The 21,699-nt window shown below is 45.5% G+C and overlaps 2 protein-coding genes and 1 pseudogene across 2 annotated transcripts; all 3 read left to right on the top strand.

Moving 5' to 3' along the window:
* The first annotated feature begins 1,199 nt into the window (after window positions 1-1,199).
* Window positions 1,200-4,205, top strand: LOC130264698 (ankyrin repeat domain-containing protein 7-like). The gene is made up of 6 exons (XM_056513089.1): window positions 1,200-1,268; window positions 1,577-1,711; window positions 1,964-2,137; window positions 2,226-2,329; window positions 3,052-3,184; window positions 4,119-4,205. The coding sequence occupies exons 1-6, from the start codon at window positions 1,200-1,202 to the stop codon at window positions 4,203-4,205; spliced, it is 702 nt and encodes a 233-aa protein (XP_056369064.1).
* Window positions 4,206-4,224: 19 nt separating this feature from the next.
* LOC130264690 (sarcolemmal membrane-associated protein-like) lies at window positions 4,225-9,951 on the top strand. The gene is made up of 10 exons (XM_056513076.1): window positions 4,225-4,295; window positions 4,479-4,572; window positions 4,718-4,884; window positions 5,063-5,156; window positions 5,925-6,091; window positions 6,299-6,392; window positions 6,836-7,071; window positions 7,877-8,123; window positions 8,747-8,792; window positions 9,863-9,951. Exons 1-10 carry the CDS (start codon window positions 4,288-4,290, stop codon window positions 9,949-9,951), a joined length of 1,242 nt encoding a protein of 413 aa, XP_056369051.1. The 5' UTR covers window positions 4,225-4,287.
* Window positions 9,952-10,818: 867 nt separating this feature from the next.
* Window positions 10,819-21,699, top strand: part of LOC130248584 (ankyrin repeat domain-containing protein 26-like) — a 75,054-nt pseudogene continuing 64,173 nt past the window's right edge.

The raw sequence follows: 21,699 nt of genomic DNA, 5'->3' as shown, positions 1-21,699 counted from the left end.
ACCTCCGGCGGCCGCCGCCCGCTCGGACTGGGATCCGACCCCAGCCTGAGCTCCATTTCGGGGAGGTGTGCGCAGCAGCGCCCTGGCCATGCGCTGAGGGCAGAGCCCAGAGCGAGAGAGCGAGAGCTGCTGGAGCGCTGCCGCAGCCTCGGGCCCGGCCGGAGCAGCGCGGACCGTGCCCAGAGCCCGGGGCCGCCCGAGGGCAGGCGGAGCCCGGGGCCGCCCGAGGGGAGGGAGAGCCCGGGGCCGCCCGAGGGCAGGCGGAGCCCGGGGCCGTCCGAGGGCAGGGAGAGCCCGGGGCCGACCGAGGGCAGGGAGAGCCCGGGGCCGCCCGAGGTCAGGCAGGGCCCGGGGCCGTCGGCCGCCTCACGGGCCCGCGCAGCCTCCTTCGGGGAGCCCGCCGAGGCCGCGCCCGTTCCCGCGCCCGTTCCCGCGCCCGTTCCATAGGTGTCCGCCCTCGGTCTTTCCCCGCGTGCCGCGGGCTCGCGTGGCGCCGCAGGCTCGTGGGGGACGCGGTTCTCTCGTTGCCCGTGGTTATGCTGCTGCCGCGGTTCTGTTGCTGCCGCGGTTCTGCCGTTCCCCGGAGCCGGCGCTCAGAGCTGCCTAACCCTCTCTGGGAGCAGCAGCTTGTTCCGCGTTGGGAGCACTGCGCGTCCGTGCCGCCGTCTCGGAGGCTTCTGGCCGCAGCCACCGCGTGGGGCGACTTCGTCTGCGTTTTGCCTAGTGCCTGTCCTCATCCCCTTTATTTCCTTGTCCCTAGTCCCCATCCCCACCCGGAGGCAAGCAGCGCCCGGGTGCTTCCTTGCTGCCGGGTTGCCCCCAGCAGGGCCATGGCGTTTCACGCCCTGCAGAAGAGACTCAGGGGGCTCTTCAGCGATAGGCGACAGCAGTCGCCATCCAGCAGCCCGTCTGGGCAGCCCTGTGCCACCGCCAGCGGTGCCGCCGAGCACAGGGAGAAGGTCCAGGGCAGGCTGCACCGCGCGGCTGCCCGCGGCGACCTGGCCTGGCTGAGACGGTGGCGCTGGTATTATAAGAGAGTCGGCATCGACCCGCCAGACCAGCAGAGGCGGTGAGTTCTGTGGGCCACGGAGGGGACACCTTGGCTGCTTGTGCAGGCGCTGCTGCGGCGTTTTCTAAGCCGAGCTCCACTAGTTCTTGGCAGGCTTCTCGTAAGGGAAAGGCAGAACGAGAGCATCAGCATGGTGCTGATGACCAACCCCCCCAGCAGCTTTGGATGCCATGTGCAAGCAGCGCTCTTAAGGCCGTGGGTGGGATCGCGTCCAAGCTAATGGCTTGAAAAGCGAGATTTGTCCTGTCAGCTGCACAGGAGTGAACTGTAGAGCTTTTCACGGCTTGGAGCTGCCTTCTCGGCTCGAGCACTGTTGGAAGTGCAGGCTGCCGGCCTGCCGCTTTGCCGTGGTGTCTCTGTAGGGCTGTTCGCAGCTGCTCGGACCTCGCCCATTCTCTTCTGCCCGGTGGCTGATGCAGCAGCAGCAAGTGGGAGGAAGAGAGGCTGGGCAGGGTCCCCAAGGCTGTGTAAGGACACTGATTTTATCATCTTTTTTTCTGTGTTGAGACTATCTGTTTCATTTTTAGGACGCCTCTGCATCTTGCTTCTGCGAATGGCCACGCAGATGTCATTCGATATCTAGCAGGAAAGAGCTGCAAGCTGGATGTGGCTGATAACTTAAAAAGAACGCCACTGATGAGGGTAAGTGGACTGTGTTCTGATCTTGTAAGTGGAGCTTATTGACAGTGCATTACAGGAGAGGTGTCTTGCATGATTCCTTACACAGAAGGACCATAGAAGCATGCATGTTGTTACCTGGTGTGGCTTAGGCCTCTGTTAGCTAAATCTTTGAAGATGTCCTTCAATTCCAACATTCAGGAGATGAGCGAGTTGTGACAAGAGTGACACAAAAATGTTGAAAGTCTTCCCCCCTTTTTTGTGTGTTATTCCCAGGCAGTACAGTGCCAGCAAAAGAAATGTGTGGCTGTTCTGCTAGAACATGGTGCTGACCCAAATCTGGCAGATGCTGATGGCAACACTGCCCTTCACCTGGCTGTCCTGTCTGGTAACACCACTGTAGCAGGGCTGTTGCTTGAGCACAATGCCAGTAGTGATGCTGAGAACCAGGTAACCTTGGCATGCGGGTAAAGCTTCTCTTTTGAACAGGTGCTGAGCTTCTCTTTGTTTTTCTAATGGAGATTCTCTCTTCTTTCAGGAGGGATATACCCCCTTAAATCTTGTCTCCAAGCAGCATGAAGAAATGCTGCAGTGTCTTCTAGGAAAAGCAGGTGATGGGTATGCTGCTGAGCAGTGTGAAAGGTGAGGGATTTGTCTAAACAGTGTACACAGGCCTCCTCAGCTGTCAGCAAGTGTGACTGAGGAGAGGTGTGGGAATGAGCTTAGAAAAAGAAGGAAGAGCCACATGGAAGGAGATCCCCATGTGACTGGTAAATGTAGCTCTGCTCTTGGCTGCTCTCCAACCTTCGGTACTCTTGTACTTTGTCCACTGAGGACTGTCATTAAGTGTTGTCTGTGGTGTGGTCTCCCCACACATACCAGAACTCACTGGGAAACTTGCCATTAGCTCAGCAGCAAGGTTGCTCGACAGGAGAGGGAGCCTTAAGCAAAGGAACAGTTGGAGCATTAAGTGGTACGAATGGGAGCATTGGGAGAAAGAGAAGCAACTTGTCCAAGGGGAAATGTTGGGTTCCAACCACAGGAAAAGACAAAATGTCTTGCCGTGTAGATGGTCAGGCAGTTGAAGAGCTTGCCCCAGGAGTTGGTGCAGATGCATCCAGGGGGATTTTGAAGAGCAGCAGAAGGAGCCCTAAATAGCAAGGCCTGACATCGTAGTTGAGGCTGCACTGGGGAGGCAGTGGGACGTCCTGAGGTCCCTTCTAGGCTGCATTCTCCAAGCTTACATGTACTTGGCTTTCCTTTCACTGTGCTTATAGGAAAGGGGGAAACAGTTGATTTGGGAGCAATCAGGGAAAAACTATGCCAAATTGGACATGTTTCCTATCAAATTTTGGATGCTTTAGGACTGCTCTTGCGGTTACTACAAGCCATGAGGCTGATGTGGAGGAAGAGAACCTGCGCTTGCAGGAAGAGAACCTGCACTTGCAGGAAGACAAGCTGCACTTGCAAGGAGAGTTGGAGAAGGTTAAAGTGGAGGTATGGAAAGCCTGTCCCAACAGAAGTAAATTATGGTGTGCTTGTTGCTTTCCTGTTCATGGTGAAAATTGGCAAAAGACAGAAGGAGAGAGACCTAAATAAGTAGTGGATATATTGCGCTTTAATCTACCTCTGTCCCTTCTGCCTCTTCTCCCCCCCACCATGATGAGTTAGAGCTGCCTCTCCTCAGGGTTTCCCCACTTCACGGTCAGGGGCGTGGGATTCCTCTCTCTGCTCCACATTCGAGGTCATCCTGGTTTAAGAACACTCCCCAAGCAGCCCAGTGTGATTCCAAACTCCAGAGCAGGTCTGACGGTGCAGTTAACCTGGGAGCCTTTCTGAAATGGTGCTCACTGGGATATAACTGCTGCTGTCTCTTCTGGCCCCACCACACTGAGGCAAAGCTGCCATTCCTCAGGGATCCACTGCTTCCCCCTCAGTGGGAGCTGGCACCTCTCTCAGCGCTGCATTTGTCGTCTCCGCCACTTGAGAAAACTCCCCATGCTCCCCTGGCAGCGTGCTGTGCTCCAGAGCAGGTGCACTGGAGCAGTTTTCCTCTGACACTTCCAAGACTCCTTCCTTCTTTGGGAATCAAAGCATGTCAGTTCATGCTTTCATGCAGTAGCAAATTAAGTGAATACAAAGAGCATCACCACAGGTCCCCAGAAGGCTTGGAGCAGCAGTGTCAGTGCTTAGAACCAGGCTCTAGGGAATCTGTGGAGGGATGGGAGAGGCTGCTGTAGAAGAATAGGAAGTAACACAGCTTGTGTTCATTTGCTAGTAGAATCAAAGCTCTGAAGGTACTGGAGATGATTGCAGTTCCTTGGGCAGAGGGTATGGGCTGGTATCTGCAGCACATGAATCTTGGGCAGCAGCTGACTCCTCTGTATAAAAGCTCACCTGACAACTGTGGATTCTTTCTGTGGCTTTACAGTTGCAGGAGATGGAAGAGAAATATCTAAATTCTGAGCGTTGTGTTCAGAACTTGATGGCTGCCTCGGATGAGAAAGAGAGACAATGAGGTAGCTGCTACCCTGGAACTGGAGGACCAGCTGTCAGCATACGTTGAGTACCAGAGTACTGTGAAACAACTGGAAGAACACATGCTGTGGTGAGGGAACAACAAGTGGGTTGGGGTGTCTGTTGCTTGCAGGAATTGGGAGGAAACAACAGGACACATACTTTGATGTTGAAGGACACTCTTGCTTTTGATTTTGTTTCTTCACATTGTACATCTGGAATTGGTGCTCTCCTTGGAGAATTTTCTTTAATAAGACCGATATGTCTCTTTAAGCCTTGAAATTCAGAATGCCAGATTGGAAGCCACTGTCCACCAACAAAGCAACAGGACTGAAGACCTGCAGAGAGACCAGCAAGCCTCTGCCTCAGTAAGCTGCTCATACTTGAGACGATTACAGTTCCTTGGGCAGAGGGTATGGGCCGGTATCTGCAGCTGTGAATGCTTGGGCAGCAGCTGACTCCTCTGTATAAAAGCTCACCTGACAACTGTGGATTCTTTCTGTGGCTTTACAGTTGCAGGAGATGGAAGAGAAATATTTAAATTCCGAGCGTTGTGTTCAGAACTTGATGGCTGCCTTGGATGAGAAAGACAGACAAGAGGTAGCTGCTGCCCAGAACCAGGTGTCAGCATATTTTGACTACCAGACTACTGTGAAAGAACTGGAAGAACACGTGATACGGTGAGGGAACAACACAGTGAGACGAGGTGTCTGTTGCTTGCAGAGTCTGGGTGGAAACCACAGGAGAGATACTCTGATCTTGAGTGGTACTCTTTGGCTGTGTAACTTCATGCTGTTTATCTGGAATTGGTGCTTGTTCTTGTGGGTTCTGGCAATAAGACCTGTATTTCTTTTTAAGCCTTGAAATTCAGAATGCCAGATTGGAAGCCGCTATCCAGCAACAGAACGACAGGTTTGAAGCCCTGCAGAGAGACCTACCAGCCTCTGCCTCAGTAAGCTTCTCATAAATTTCGCTTTTCATGACTCCTGAGCCTAATTACCAATTTCTGTGGGTACATTTTATGGTGAGGTTTTCCTGGAGAGCCAAGGGGAGCTTGGTTCCTGCATTCTTTGAAATACAGGCTTCTCAGAAAGCAGCTGAGAACCTTGCTTTCACAGCAAGTGGCCTTTGAGTGGCATTTCTAGTTTTGAATAGAAGCAGAGAAGTTTTCCCTGCTTCCCCCTGGCAGCATGGGGCTGCTTAGCTGGAAAAGGAGGAGGGAGAGATCATTGGTTTTTTGGCTACCTCTTGGTAGCCAGCAGCATTTCTTTGTTGGAATTCACTCTGGAGACAGGCATAATTCTGCAACTGAAGAAGTAAAAGCCCCCATAATATGCTCAGCGCAAACCTCATGCCTGTGGAACACCATTGCCCTAGAACGCAGTGCCACAGCTGCAGCAGAAGGCTGCCAATGCAGCTCTAGAGCAATCCACATCCAAATCTTCACTGGCAGTTACTAGGAGCCACAAGGCTGACCTCTAGAAAGGCAACCTGTACTTGCATAAGGAACTAGCTAGGGTTTGAGCAGAGTTAGGGAAAGCCTGTGCCTTTAGAATGAAGCTGTGGGTACCTATTTCTGCCAATACACCTTGAAAAAGAACAAGACAGTATTGACAAGTACTTGAGACAATTACAGTTCCTTGGGCAGGTATCTGCAGCAGCTGACTCCTCTGTATAAAAGCTCACCTGACAACTGTGGATTCTTTCTGTGGCTTTACAGTTGCAGGAGATGGAAAAGAAATATCTAAATTCTGAGCGTTGTGTTCAGAACCTAATGGCTGCCTTGGAGGAGAAGGAAAGAGAAACAACAGCTTTTGCCAAGAAACTGCAGGACCAGGTGTTGAAAAATTTGGAGACAGTGAAACAACTGCAAGAAGAGATGCAACGGTGAGTGAACACAGTGAAACCAAGTGTCTGTTGCCTACACAAGTTGGTTGGAAACCACAATAGATAGCTGGGTAGCCTTGTTGCATCACAGTAAATCATTATGGTTTTGAATGATGCTTTTGATTTGGTATGTTTTAGTCTGTTTTTTTTTTTTTTTAATTGGTGCTCTGGCAGATTTTTATAATAAGGCCTTTATTTCTTGTTAAGCCTTGGATTTGAAAAGACCTGTTTGGAAGCAACTGTCCAACAACAAAGCAGCAGGATTGAAGCCCTGCAGAGAGAGCGTCAAGCCACTACCTCAGTAAGCTGGTCGTAAATTTCTCTTTTCATGACTCCTGAGCCTAGTTACCTATTTCTATAGGGAAATGTGTATTTTTCCCAGAGAGCCAAGGGGAGATCAGTTCCTTCTCTATTCTGCTGAATAGAGGCTGCTCAGAAAGCAGCCTAGGATCTACTTGGCTTTCATAGCAAGTGGCCTTAGAGTGTTCTCTATGGCCTGTCCTACAGAGATAGTGGCCTTTCATTAGTAGCTTTGAATAGTAGTCCTGCTTTGGGCTTCATCCTAAGTGAAAAGAATTACTTATAGTAGTAGCTCAGGGTTCTGCCTTGATTGCTGATGGTAGTGAGGAGGCACAGCTGCCTCTCTGAGCCAAGCTGGGCCCTTGAACTTGGGTACATACAATTGACAGGTGGGGAGAGTTCTCTTTTTCTTTGTGGTGGTTGAAGGTGCACTGTCTCTTTCAGGCACAGGCAGCCTCCCAGGAGAGACTGGAACACATCAAAGCAAGTCATCATGCTTCTCGGAGAAACCAGCTAAAAGACAGAATTGGACATCCTGAATGTGAATTGGACAAGATAAAAAAGACTCCACAAGACAGTACTTTCCCAAAAGAATGTGCACAGGCAGAAGTGGAAGAGGACAAGGAGCTGTATCCGGAGGAAGCGAAAACTAGACGATGCCTAGCAAAGAAAGTGGAAAGGCAAGTCCATATTTTTTGGAGTGGTAATAAAAGTGACTCCTGTTTCCTCATGCATCTTCCTTCCAAATCACTCTTCTCCACCTGCTCAGCATCATGTGTGGAAGCATGAGATGCCATAATTCTGGTGCAAGACCCTTCCCCTTCATCAGCCTTCTCTTCATTTCTCTTTAGTGTTTCAGCAGGAACACCACAGTAGCAACATTATTGCATTAACAGCATACTTTTCAAGTTGATATTGTTTTAACTGGTAGCTTTTTTTAGCAGTCTGTATCATTTCTTCATCCTGCATACCACACCAAAGATCAATTTCATGTCCATTACCCTTTGAGTATGAGTAGGAAAGAAAGATTAGTTCTGCCATCATTGCTGCCATAAATAAAACTTTGAGTATGAATAGGCCCCCTCAGAAAACAGCATTAGATCTGTGAAGGAAAACTAGAAATTATCTTTATTGGCTTCTGTTTAAGCAGTGGCTCTGAGCTTTGAGCTTCCCTTGGGAAGGGGGGGGCCAGCCCAGAGTTGTTTTGCTGGTGCCTTCCAGAAGAAGCTATGTAAACACAGGGCTTTCACAGAAGGCATCCAAGCCCTCATGCTGAGCAGTCCTAGGCGTTGGCGACACTTGCTGCTCCTTGCACCTGGTGTGATGTCTTAGAAACAGGCCCTCCAAACAAGCTCAGATCAAATGATGTGCTATTTTTGGAGGCTCTTCATCTCAGAAGTCAAATAATACTCAAGGACCTGGAGACTAACTTTGGGAAAGTGTTACTACCAAAGGTAACTCTTTGTGTGCTTTGGAATGTTTCAGAGCTAAAGAGAGCCTTGATAAAGCCAATGCTAAGCACCTCTGGAAGCGCCTTAAAAAGCAATCGTCAGTCACAGGCAGCACTGTCAGAGGAGGTCTGGCTGCAGCTCCAGTTCTGCGTTCAAGTGCACTGGGACATCTTGGCAACCGTTCAGGACTGGACAGTAGTGTGAGTGCAGGAGACAGCTTGCAAAGGCAACGTAAGAAGTGCTTGTCATCAAGAAGGAGGCTTGTAGCCTCTGTGGCCAAGGTAAGCATTTTGAAATACCATTCCTGACTCCTGCTGGAGAGTGGCAGTGTGCAAGGTTCTCCCTCTTAGCATGAAGTTAAAATCCATTTATTGGTCCACATTGTCTAATAGGCCAAAGCAACTGCTAATCCTTAAAACAGTGCACAGCTGTACAATGTAAGGCTGAAGAGTTTTGGTCCTCAAAAACTTTTGGTCCTGTAAAAATTTTCAAGAGGGTCAAAGGCCACAAAGTATTTAAGTCAAAGCAGGATTTTACTGCTGCTTGTCCATGCTTGAAAAATACTTGAGGCTTGAGGGGAGTTGTTCTTTTGGCACCACTGAGAAGAGTTTGGCTCCATCTCTGTTACTCCACCCTCCTGGTACTTAATACCCACAGACAAGGTGGCCTGAGCCTTGTCTACTCCAGGAAAGAAACAGGCACAGCTCTCTCAGCCTCTCCACACAGCTCACGTGGTCCAAGGCCTTTGGCATCTTCTTGGCCACCACAGGCCATCATCTCCATTTGCCATGATACTTTTAGGTTTTATCACGTTGTCTGTGGGTTGTAAAAATGTTTTAGGAGTTGTAGCAGTTACATTTGAGTCATATTATGTCTTAACTGTATGTTTGATGTATAATTCTAGGTACAGCTGAAACAGGAGGAAAAACTCTCTAAGAAAATGGAAAAAGGTAATGTATCATTACATTGGGAGTGTTTTAAAGGAAAAAGGTGACTGTTTCTATGTCTTGACAGCTTTCAAGCCATTACTTTCATCTTCCTCTGCTAAGCACAGAGATGTTTTTCTGCTAGCTCTCCATTTTAGACTTGAATTTGAAAAGTTCCTGCTTCCCAAAATATTGCATAGAATGTTATGCACTTGCCTACGGAAAAACAGAAAGAAAATTAATCCACTGGCTCAAACAGAAACACTTGGTTGAAGATGAAGTTGCCCTTCACTAGAGTTGATTTCCAGCAAAAACATCAAGCCCCCAGATTTTTATAGATCTTTATAGACTTCAGCCATCCCTTCCTTCCCTGTACATGGATTGCATTCAGTACTAAACCATACCATACATGTTCTTTGCTGTTAGGTTTTTATTTTTCTTGCTACGATTGTATGATTCTTCTTGCTTGTCTTTGTAGCCTAGATGTTGGCAGTCTAGTTTTGAATATGTCAGAAGCACATGATCAGGGACAAAAGAGAACATTTCTTCAGGAAGAGATTGTTCAGTAGTGTTTAGGCAAACATGAGTTCGGTGCTTGCAACATGGGGCATAAAACACCCTCTACAATTTGAGGCCAGGAGTCCAAAGAGGAAATCCACCTGCTTCAGGACAGCTGGTCCTCCAGAGTCTCTGCTTTGCAGGGGCTGCAGCTGTGTAGCTGTAGTGTTCCAAAAAAGCACAGCTTTGAACGTTTAAGGAAAGCAAAGCCTTGAGGCTGAAGAGCTCTGCAGGAGCTTTGCTAACAGGCACTGCTAAGGGCCACTGCAGTCGTGTGCAGTCCCAGAAGATGTTCACTGTGTCGCCTCCAGAACGTCTGTCGCTAGCTTTACAAATGCTGTTGACTGAGAAGCAAATGTGCACAAAATATGTTTCTTCCTTTTGCCCAGCTCTTCCCTTGTTTGGTGTCCTTGGAAGTTTTGAAGCCTCATTCAGGCTTAGAGACTCTCAAGTCATGTAAAATGTTCTTAGAGTGCTTTATTTCTTCCTGTATGCTGTAAAAGTAACATAAGGAATGTTGTCTCTTTTCCCCACAGCCACTGATGAACTTGAAACTGGATTTGCTCGACTTTCAAAGAAGTTTCATTTGCCCCAGGATCGCCTTTCCAGAGCAAAAAAATATTAGTTCTGCCTCACAGTCTTTTCCTGACCCAGTCTCTCTCTTCTGCCCGAGTCTTCGGTTCTTCCCTCCCACCACGTGCAATGACTTCGCCGGTGTCACCGGTCTCCATCTCCTTTGTAACCCAAGAGGTCGGCAATTCCAGGCTCCAGCCGTGTCTCTCGGAGTCTGTTCACAGGACTAGCGTCACCCATCTTCGCGCCCTTGGATATCCCGAAGGTTGGCACTTCACGGCCTCTTGCCTCGGGCTCCCACCCAACGCTTACCCTGCATCAGTCGGCAGCTCGCGAGCCCAGCTGCCTGGGCCAGACGTGTTCCTCAGCATCTGATCAGGCACGTAACTAGATGGCATCTGAACTCCCCTCCATGCCCTTTCCTCCTTGCTGTCTTTTCTTGCCACCCATTCACCCAAGGCTGACAGCGGCACCCCCGCAGCACTAAATGCCCGAGACACCAATTCCACCCGAGCGCTATTCCGTCCCCAGCTCCCCCGCGCCTGCGCGGCCCGGCCCGGCGCTGCCCTCCTGCGCGTGCGCGGGGCCGCGGTCGGGGCTGCCGGGGGCGGCGGCCGCGGGCTGTGCCCGGAGCTGTTGCTGTGCCTGAGGTGCGCTGCGCAGGAGCCGCATGGAGTCGGGATCGCTGCCGGGACCTCCCCTGCCCTCCCCTGCCCTGTCCGTGCTTGAGGCACGATACCGCCCGCCGTGTCTCTCCCGTCTAGGGACTGTGCCCGCGTTCCTGCTGCGGGACGAAAAGGATCTTCGGGTTCGGGAGGAAGGGGCAGCCGCCGTCCGGCAGCGCCTCCTTTCCCTGCCCCGCCGGTGCCTACGAGCTTCGGCAGAAGGACCTGGACAAGCTACAGCGTGCGGTCCTAGCGGCGGCCTGGCCCAGGTGCGGCAGGGACTGAAGAAGTACGGCATCGACGGGCGGGACAAGGCGGAGCGGTAAGGGCGGGAGCCGCGGACGGTGTCGGGAGCCCCAGCTGCAGCTGCAGCAGCCCCGGGAGCTCCCCCGCTCAGGAGCGGACCGGCGGCGTCGCTGGGAGGAGTGGGAGTGCGGGCGCCGCAGCCCTTGGCTGGCTGTGGGAATCGGGCTTGTGCTGCCAAAAACCCCTTGAATTCGGCTAGCTGTTGCCTTAGCATTTTGACCCGGCCTCCTCAGTGCCCTCATTCCCGGAGTTGTGTGTCCTTGCTCGGGGGCGCAGGGGTGGAAGCGAGCTCCTAGCCTGGCAAAGGGGAGATGCAAGAGGAAGCCCTGTGGCCATTCTCCAGCCAGGGTTTGAAGTCTGAGTGTAGTCGCACCTATCTATTCAGCTCTGAGGTGAATTCACCTCAGCGTGGGGGGTTCAGTAGTTGGGCGCGAAGGATGCACTGCCTCAGCTGGGAGCAACTTAGAGAGAGGTGGACGCTGCAATTAGGAAGGAATGATAATGCAAAATAAACATGCTGTGTGTTGGTGCTGCTTGCATAGTTGTCTTTTATGAGTGTGATGTGGCAGCCTAAGCCACAGTGTGGTTTTAGATGGCAGTTATTTTTTTGCTCTGAGGCTTTGGTACAACTAATCAGTCCCTTGGAGTAGGAGATCTGGTCAGTGACTTGCAGGAGAAGCTGTTGCTTCTGACAGGTGAGTCAAGCCCAGCAAGCACTTAACAGTTCTACTTTAAGGAGAAGCCCTGGGCTGCAGCATAGTTCCTAGTGATGTGTCATAAGCAAATGGGAAACACCTTATCTGAAAAGGCTCAGAGTCAAATCCTTTGTCATATTCTGAAGAGATGCTGGTTTTAGCAAAGTAGCTCAGCTTCCTAGGCTGGCTGTCCAGAAGGCCAGACAGCTGGCAGCAATAAAACTCATCTAGTTCTATTGCCCTAAAAACACCAAGCTTTATAGGAGGAAACACAAGCAAGGACTTCCTCGATGATGGTGTCTTTGTGTACAAGTAAACTGGTTAATTGACATCAGACCTAAGATGATGTGGTTTGAAGGACTGCTTTTCTTTCTGGCAAGAAATGGAATGAAAAAAGTTAAGTTTTCCTGTGCTGGTTATATATTGTGGAAGACAGTATTACCCTCTTGTAGAGGACTTCCTCTGAAGTAAGCTTTTTTTTGACTATGATAGTTTAACATTACAGGAAAGTCAAAAACTACTTTCCTGCAGTCAGGATCAGAGTGTTCTGCTCTCTGGTTTGCTGCATGTTGTTAGAGGAGTTTTAGTGCAAGTGTGTTCTTAGTTTTGCTTCAGTAGTAACAAAGCTGGAGAAAAAGGAGAAATTCTCAAAGTGCAGGGAAGCTGTAATATTCTTGCAGTTAAAGCCATCTCCTACATCTCAAATACACTTGTGACCCACGAATGATCAAAGAAAAACTTAGAAGTTGACTTGCCATAGTCCTCAGATTCCCTAGCTTTGGTCTCTGTTGCTGTGCTGTGTGTGTAGTGCCACTGAGGGCAGCACTCAACACCTGGGCACAGGAATCTGTGCAGATTCAGTTCTACCGTGAGGGAAATGTCCCCTTACTAAGCAGATGCTGGGGAGGGTCTTTGCTAGCAAGTCCCAAGCATTTGGTGTGCAGCTACTGGTAATGGAGTGGGTTCTTAAGCTTGAGATTTGCAAAGTGAAACTTGTGGTCATATGTTTATCAAAAAAGCCTGAAATTATCCCTATCTGTGCTAATTTAATTTATTTACTCTTTAGGACAGCTCTGCATTTGCTTGTGCAAATGGCCTTGTGGATGTAGTTATGTATCTAGTGGAAAACAAATCTTTTTGACAATGGTAACAGATTGCCACTGATTAAGGTACGTGGATTATGGTATATTCTTGCAAGTGAGACTGATTTTGAACTAAATGATGTATTTTTCAGTATTCTTTATGTAGACCTTTGTAAAATCATGCATATTGTGATTGGTGTGGAATGGGCATATGTTAGCTAATGTAACATATTCTAACATAATCTAATGATGAAGTGCTCGTAATTGCCGGTATTAGGGAGATGGGGGAATTGCAGCAAAGTGAAATGTAAATGCTGGAAGTTTTTTGTCTTTTGTTTCCAGGCAGTACAGTGCCAGGAAGAAAAATGTGCAGCTATTCTGCTGGATGATTTGGGTGCTGACCCAGATCTGGCAGATGCAACACTGCCCTTCACCTGGCTGTCCTGAGCATAATGCCAATATTGATGCCCAAAATAAGGTAATTTTTTATATTTGTTAATGAATTGCTTTCCAAAAGTTGCGTTCCTATTTTTCTTGAAGTTTTGTTTGTTTGGTTGATTTTTTAAATTTGATTTTTATCTTTATCTGCCATTTTAGGAGGGATGTACCCCTCTTATTCTTGCTGTCTCTGAACATCATGAAGAAATAGTGGAGTTTGTCCTTAAAAAAGGAGCTGATGTGCATGCTCGAGATCAGTGTGAAAGGTGAGGGACTGTCAAAACTTTACATTGGTCTCTTTAATATTCTTCAGATTGGCTTGAGAGAGGCATGGGAATGAGGTCTGAAAAAATACTAAACAAGGAGCCACACAGAAGCAGTTACTTCTGTGTGACTCTGAAAGACAGTCATACCTCCGTGGCTTGCTATCATATCTCCTTCAATGTTTTCCACGTGAAGATTGCAAAATGTGATGGCCTTTCTGGCAGGAAGCTTGTCACTAGCTCAGTGGCATTCCCTCAAATTGAAAAGCTATCTCCTGCATGGTGGTAGCAGAGTTTGTAAGTGTTGTCTGTGTGGAAGCTTTAAGATTAAACATGTAATTGTTTTGAGACCCTCTCCCATTTCATTGTTTTGCTTAATGAAAAATGCTTTTTTTTTTTTCATGTTTCATTTTAAAGTAGTTGAGAGATACATTTTTGAGGGCAAACAGAAACAAAAATAATTATAGTCACTGTGTAAAACAATCTGTTTCATATCATATTTCTTGGATCCTTCAGAACCCCACTTATGACTGCTGCTTCTGGTGGAGAGCTTAGTCTGATAAAGGTTCTTCACTATGGTGCTGATGTTTCCCACAAAGACACTAGTGGATGGACAGCTGAGGATTATGCTGTTATTCATGGATATTCTAGGTAAATTTTAAACCATATCCTTAGAGTAAGTTGTGAGTGACCAGTGTGGTTTTTGATAATAGGACCAAGGTTTAATAGTGTGCTAGGACATGTGCTATAAGTGTGCTCAGTGATGTATTCGTAGAATCATTTAGATTGGAAAAGGCCTCTAAGAATCAACCTAACACTGCAAGCCCACCACTGAACCACATCCCTAAGTGCCAATCTACCACATTGTATCTGGGCTCACTTTGAGAAGTCTGGCTAGGAGACTTGCTGAGGTTCCTTCTGACATGATTTATCCTATTATCCTACGTGCAAGTCGTGTTTGTAGCACTGCTGAAAGCTTGGAGTGTGCTATAGAATGCCCTGGGTTTTCCACTTCTGTCTGCTGAATTACCTTTTTGATGCAGTGTGCAGTTGGTGATTCCTCTGCTTGAGTTTTAGAGCTTGATTATGCTTTTTGATTTTCATTATCTTTGCAAAATAATCTGTAACTGGGTAGACCAGCAGATGGTGTAATACCTAGTGTAATGTTCTATATAATGCTACATAAAATAATAAATCTCTGCTAGTGATGTGTACTTGTTTGTAAGATGAGTACTTAGTAAGTTCTTCATGTCTTGCTAAACCAGCACCATTTTGTTAATTGTTTACTAATGTAGGATATTAAAGGTATGCTTTTTAAGACTTTTTTTAGTTCAGGTGTGTTTCTATGTTTTCTAAACATCTAGGTATAAAAGTCCAAAAGAGATATAGCTCTGGTCTTTGTATTTCCTTTTTTTTTTTTTTTTTTTTTTTTTAAATTCAGTGTTGTTTGTATTGGAAATGCAGTCATTTATGCCTCCTTGTACTGAATTTACTTCCCAAAGCATCGTGCTGTTATGATGAGTAGAGTTGTCCATGTTTAATTTTTAAATGGTTATTTTTTAGCATGCTAAATTTAATTGCAACATGTCGATTAATGTTTGAACAGCAATAGATGACTTCTCCCAAGGAGACTCAATAGGATGAGACTTTAAAAATATCTAACACCTGAGGAATGACTTGAGAGACACATGAGAGATAATTGCTTTGGTTTTGAAGAAGCTCTGAGAAAGAGGGGAACAATGACAGTTGGCATACCTCTGAGGAAGAGGAACTTGATTTTACCCCCAAGGTATGGTGCATTTACAAGAGAAACATCCTGTAAAAATAAGGGGTTTGAAGGCAAATTTTCTTTGGAACTGAAAGAAGCTGTAGCTCCAGCCAATATTGTTTTCAATTTAAAGCAATCTCTGGCCCACCAGCCTTCCTTCTGCTGTGAGTTTTTTCTAAAGGACCTGTAGCTGGGTCAGAGTGTGCAGTAGAGCCAAAAAGCATTAGGTGACAAGAGAACCACATAGTTCTATTTTTTTTGTTCATGTGAGTCAGATTTGTAGACTTCAAAAATTTGCAAGTTATTATTGTAACCTATCCTGTTCTTGTCCAGTCATTGTTATTGTTTTCTGTAAATTTGGGGATAGATTCCTAAGTGATAAAGGACATTTGTTTATCAAGATCTACAGAAATCCTTCATCACCTAGTTCTCCTTTCCTCAGCAGGTTCTTCAGGAGTGCTCAATGAGCAGATGAGTTACTCAAATGGGTCATCTATTTTCTTCTATAAGATGACATTCAGTAGTTGCATGTGATCTCACACTGCATGTTTTTCCTTTTCAATGCTCAGGTAGTACTCTTTTTGTTAGTGACAAGCTCTCATGCCTACTGTTTTTACTAATGATCCTTAGAATTATCAGCCTTGTGAGCCATGTCTGGAGCATCATCTCTGTTGCACTGGCATTGTGCAGTAATGTAGAACCTGAGTGTGGTAGTTGCAACCCACTCTGTAATGCTGGAGATGCAAACCTGTTTAGATTTTACTTGATTTCATTTTCTTGCACTGATTGAAATAGGAAATGATAAATTTTTCTGCCATGATTTTGAAATTTAGGGGTATTTTTTAGTGTACTTGCAGGGGCTAAATTGATGCATAGTTACTTACCTTGCACACATTTGCAAGTAAGCATCCTGAAAATGCAGTTTTGAATCTAATTGCATTTACTTAAGTATTGCAAATATTAGAAACAGATTTTTAGAATGGTTATGCACGTGAGCATTTTTGGAAAGAGTTTGCAGAGGGGTGCCTGCACAGTGTGAAATACTTGCTGAATTGGATGTGAGAGGAATGTTTATGTAGTTAGAAGTATAGGATGGAGCTGGCACTATCATAAGGACAGTCTGATTCTATTTACTGTTCAAGATTTGATGTCAACAAAGGATTTGTTGTTGTTACTGTTAAAAAAAATTCTTACATCTTTATTTACAGGAGCTGCAGAAGCCAAACCTGACACTGTTAATGAGTGCTTCACAGCAGTTCAGGAAAAACAGTAAGTTATTTGCAAAAGGTTGCATGATGTACTGCTATATAATATAGACTTGCTAAGTAGGTTTTTTTGGTTGATTTCAGGGTTTTTTTTGAAATAGTAAATGAGGAAAGTAGCGTTTTGTCAACATTTATAATGCTAATAGTTCAGAATAAAGTAAGTCATTAAAATGAAGATATTAATCTCCTCTTAAGTCCTTTTCCATCATCAAGTTCATGGTCCATCCTGCCCAACCTAATTTCTCCGTTTCTAAATATTCCCAAATGGCTCCTCTCTTGTACATTAATCTGATAACATGACAATTACTGTTTACATAATTCCTTCTTTTCATATGCATCTTTCTTTTTCTGTACTTTAGGATGATGGTGGTGGTTCTAGAATTGAAAGGCCTAAGTCACCAAAGAAAAGTCTCAAAGAAAGAATCCCATCAAGTGCAAATGTAAACAAAGGAGACAATGAAGAATTTTTAAATCAAGATGTCTTGATGTTCCAGGTTGCTTGCAGCCTGGATGAAGAAGAACTGGAGGAGGAAGAGGAGAAGGAGGAGGAGGAGAGGATAAAAATGGCAATGGAGATGGTGAGGAGGAGGAGGAGGAGGAGGATGAAGATTTTACTGAAGAGAAAAAGGAGGAGGAAGAGCTGGAGGATGAAGAAACTGAGTCTAATGAAATACTGGAAGAAGACAAAACAGAATCTAAAGGGGAAATGAATCAGAAATTAGCATATTTCAATAAAGCAAAACATGATGGGGATGCTCAATGTGGAACTGGAGATGTCTGTGGTGATCATGAAATAACTAAAGAACGTGATGAAAAAAGTGAAGGATTCTGTTGATACTCCTGTGTCTTTCATAGCTGGGTCTTGTGAAAAGTTTCAAGAAAATAAAACAGCAGTGTCTCCTAAGTTCATGAGTAATGAAATATCTTGCAAGTCAGTACCAAAACGAGCTGTCCTTCAAAATCTAAATAATCTGCAAGATATGCAAGAAAGCTTGAACAGGAAAAGCATGATTGAGGAGACATTTCACAGAAAGGCTGACTCCTGTTTTGCAGGCTCTGAAATGACAGACTGGAAAAAAGAGATACCTCAGCCTCTCTTAGATAGCTTGTGGTGTCAAGGAGGAAAATCAAATTTCAGTGATGGCTTTGAAAGTGGCAATAATTCTTGGTTAGCAGAAAAAACCCCAGGACTTAAAGGTGAAAGAGCAACCTCTGTCATAGTTAAATATGTGGATGGTGAAGATACTGAAGAGTACTATGAAGGAGTAGATGATAAAGTCTGTAAAGCACTGAAAGAAGAAAGTGAAAACTTGCAGTTAAATGAGCAAGAAGTTTTGAGTGCAGCACTTCATTCAAGCACTGAAGTAAGTATAAAAGGATGATTCAATCACAAGGGTATTTTCTAAGGGTCATATATAGGTAAGAAACACATAGTAAACTGGATTTATTTGAATGCTTATCTTTCACATATATCCATCTTTTCATCATCCATTTTTGATGTTAGTGTCTTACTTGGAGTCCAAGCAGTTTCTTTGCTATGGTATGGTAATATAGGATGGAGAAAGAGTAGGCAGTAGACTCTGGAATCAGTTAGATTTTTATCAGTTCTGTTACAGTTTTTATCCGTGAAGTTTTACTACCATTTAGGAAAATTCATGGTGTGATAGCTGAAAGTGAGGAAACAAAGGATTTTGAATAAGATTGAGAGCAGGAAACCAATGATTTTTCTGTGGAGCAAAGTAGAGGGAAAAAAGAAATATGCTCTGGAATGTTGTATCTTAAATGAAGCTAGAAGTTAGACTGACATGAAGAATTGCTTGTGGAGGAACAGCAAAGATGATGTTTGTTACTGTTCTTTTCAGCTGTTTTGGTTGATCTCTTTTAGGGAGAATCATCTGACTACAAAGAAGAAGAGAAGGACAGTGCTGGCAGAAAGCTACAAACTACAGGTGTTGAGGATGTGAAAAATTCTGTTTGTAATGATTGGCATGAAGTCCACAAAGCTTCAAAGGACAACTCTGGTGAGAGAAATGACTTTGTAAATCCTGACCCAAGTTCTTCATCTGAATATTAGTGCATAGAAAATGAATTCAAATGGTGATTGATTCCTATGATAGCAAAATATTCTCTTGCCTGTGAGTCCTAATGGGCATTGGCAGAGATGGTGAGCAGATTGTGTTGCTTTTCATTCATTCTTAAAAGAACTGAAATTGTATGCCAAGCAATGCAATATGAATCAAGTGCCATTCTTGATTTGTTCTGCAATCTCCCTGAAGTAGTCTAAACAAAATGCACAGATGAAAAAGAGGAGGAGGACTAGAATGTCTAGAGTGACAACAGTGTTCCCTTTTATGACAAGCACTGTCACATTGAAAGGCTGTGACTGATCTTTGCTGAAGGCAGGGGAGGATTTGAGTCAAGCTGAGAGAAAGCTGTTCCAAGTGCCTCACCTTGTCCAGTTTTAAAATGTAGGTGATCTCTCCAGCACCATGTGTGTGTGCTTGAAAACAATACCAGCCTAGTCAGAGTAGAGCACTTTGATACTGACCTGAGGTCTGACAGTTGGAAGAGAGAGCACCATTTCCATTGTCTGTCTCCAGAGAGCAGCTTGTTTAAGTAGATGTTACTAGAGCACGTGTAGCTGCTGTTCAGATGCTGTGCAGGGGGCGCTGGCAGAACCTGCTGTTGTGCCTGTACCTGCTCATCTGTTCTATGTGTGTTTTACCATAAGTGTGTGTTTGGCATAGTGTAAGTAGTCACAGTTCAGACTGGAACCAGCAGCTGCCTCTTGTGGGATGAGTGTCCTCACAGGCATTCAGCTCCTTCCCCCTTCTTTATGTGCATGTGTCCACACAATTGAATACTGAATCAGTTTTTCCTAATGGAATAGCTTAAAATAAAAATAGGATAGTAAAATCTGGCTAGGAACCCTCTGAGACTGAACCTTAAAATCATCTGGTAGTACAACAAAGGGAGCATTGTTTCTTGGCTGGTTTTGTGGATGTTAGTGTGAGGAGGTTTTGGATGATATTCCTATGGCACACCCTGTACAGTGGAAAGTGATAGTAAATTTTACTTTAATTCCCTACTGAAATTAGATTTTCAGAACAACTTTAGATATTGTTCTTAGTGCAAGATAAACATTCCTGAATGAAATACATTTCTTTTTTCCAGACCTGCAGCAAAAACAGCAAGTGAAAGGAATAAAAGTACAGAAAATACTGCATTGTTTGTAGGTCTGCATACAAATGGATGTAACTGATGACCTTGATTTAACTCATTCATCTGACACAACATCGGAGGATGTCAAACTACCAGCGTCCACCTAGAGAGAGGCTGTGTTGCTCTTAGAGCAGCTTACTGTGGATCACACAGGTATGTTCTAAAGTCACTTTTTCCTCTGAGATTACAAGTTTCTCTTTTAAAACATGTTGTCTTTGTGTGCACTCCTGGGTATCTTTGTTCATTTATATTTACGATAACACCTTCCCACCACCCCCTTTCACTGACCTATGTTACACAGAGCAGCTGTTTTTCCTATTTGCTTCCTTTGCCTTTGCCTGAGTGGTGGTTTTGTCTTCTTCTAAATATATTTTTCTGAGGTGACACTAGCATGGCTGAAAGGCTCAGCTGTGCCCTGCAGTGGGTCCATTGTCACATGTCTGGCATGGTGCACCCCCTGGCCTCATCTCACAGAGAACTCCCCACCTACACCAAATCAAATAATTTACACATTAGAAAGTATTTATGCATATGTGCATCTTTGTCTTTTCTATCTCAAAACAGGTTCTGCTATTTTACTGGAAATTCAGACATGCTTCTTAAATATGAACGAATAATAGAGCATGAAAAAATATCAGCGGTCTCGAGAGAAGTCAGAAAGTTGGAAATGAAAAGGAAAAATGAAAATTAATAGCAGAATAGACTCAAGATTTGAAATCCGTATTGGCTCATCAAGAAGTGGAATGGAAGAGTGATATCCAAAGCCTTAAGTATGTAATCTTGTGTTCTGATAATGTGTTACCTTGTCAGTCTTAATGTGCCAGAAGGTGCTGATGATACACATGGGATGGATGAGAAGCTTGTAGTCTTTTGATTTTCTGTAGTTTGAATCCCATGGGCAAGTTATGCTATAAAGGAAGGATGAAAAACACCTGTATATTAGCGCCATCTGTGATCATCTGGATGTTTTCACTTTTTGTTTAATAGCAAGAGAAGAGAACAAGAGAGTTTGAATGGGAAAATGAGATTTACGAGAGAGGTGATATATATGAGATGTGTTTTTGTCCTTGCAGTTTCTGTTGATGTGTGTTAAAAATCCAGGTAACAGTGACAGAGTTCTAAACTCAGAAGTGTTTAGAGAAGTATAGAGTACTTATTTGCTTGCATGTTTGTTTATTTGAAAAGTCCAATTCAGGGTTTCCCCATTCTCTGTAATCCTGAGCTAGACTTGGATGATGTGAGGTTTTTAACCACTGTTGCATCACTTCAGACAGGAATAGCTGGTACACAGTGTAGGAAGTTGAGCAAAAGCAAATGCAGAGCCTTGCTCTTGGGATGGAATATCCTCTTGTGATGATATCCTGGGGGTAGCCTGGCCAGGGAGCTTGCTGAGAAGACCTTAGTGGTCTTGCTAGAGCAAGATGAACATGGACCAGTAGGAGCTGGCAGCTGAGAAGGCAAATGGCAGCAGATCAGGAGATGGAAAGGAGTGATTACTTGCCCCTACTGAGCACTTACTGAATGTCATCTCGAGCACTGTGTCCAGTCTTTGGCCTTCTAGTACAAGGGGCATCTTAATTGATATGTGTGAGTTCAGCAGAGAACTAGCAAGCTGGTCAGGGAGCAGGAACACCAGCCCTGTGACGGGAGACTGAGGGAACTGAACTTTGAGTTGTGCCTCCTGGTATGTGGAAGAGGATTATGAGGAAGACAGAGCCAGTCCCAGCTTTGCCTCAGTTGGACTCTAGCAGTTTATCATGGTTTAAGCCCAGCTGGCAACTGCACCCCATGCAGCTGCTCACTCACTTCCCCACGAGTGGGATGACAAGAAGAGAGTCAGGATGGTAAAATGGAGAAAGCTCCTGGGTTGAGATAAAGACAGTGTAATAAGGAAATCAAAAGCCATGCACACAAGCAAAGCAAAACAAGGAATCCATTCACCACTACCCATGGACAGGCAGGTTGTTCATCCATCCCTCGGAGAGCAGGGTTCCATCACATGTAACAGTTACTTGGGAAGACAAATGCAATCACTCAGAATATCCCCCCCTTCCTCCTTCTTCTGCCCACTGTATATACTGAGCATGATGTCGTAT

This window comes from Oenanthe melanoleuca, chromosome 1A, assembly GCF_029582105.1.
Source record: "Oenanthe melanoleuca isolate GR-GAL-2019-014 chromosome 1A, OMel1.0, whole genome shotgun sequence".
In the NCBI taxonomy this organism is placed as follows: Eukaryota; Metazoa; Chordata; class Aves; order Passeriformes; family Muscicapidae; genus Oenanthe; species Oenanthe melanoleuca.
This window is presented reverse-complemented; position numbering and strand designations above follow the sequence as displayed.

Bases quoted from the DNA above. Each gene is read 5' to 3' on its own strand.
- LOC130264698 (XM_056513089.1), top strand. From the start codon at position 1,200: ATGGTGCTGATGACCAACCCCCCCAGCAGCTTTGGATGCCATGTGCAA. The intron at 1,269-1,576 runs GTGGGATCGCGT...TTCTGTGTTGAG, and splicing joins CAGCGCTCTTAAGGCCGTGG to ACTATCTGTTTCATTTTTAG. The intron at 2,330-3,051 runs GTGAGGGATTTG...TGGATGCTTTAG, and splicing joins GCTGCTGAGCAGTGTGAAAG to GACTGCTCTTGCGGTTACTA.
- LOC130264690 (XM_056513076.1), top strand. The intron at 6,393-6,835 runs GTAAGCTGGTCG...TGTCTCTTTCAG, and splicing joins AGCGTCAAGCCACTACCTCA to GCACAGGCAGCCTCCCAGGA. The intron at 8,793-9,862 runs GTAATGTATCAT...TTTTCCCCACAG, and splicing joins CTCTAAGAAAATGGAAAAAG to CCACTGATGAACTTGAAACT.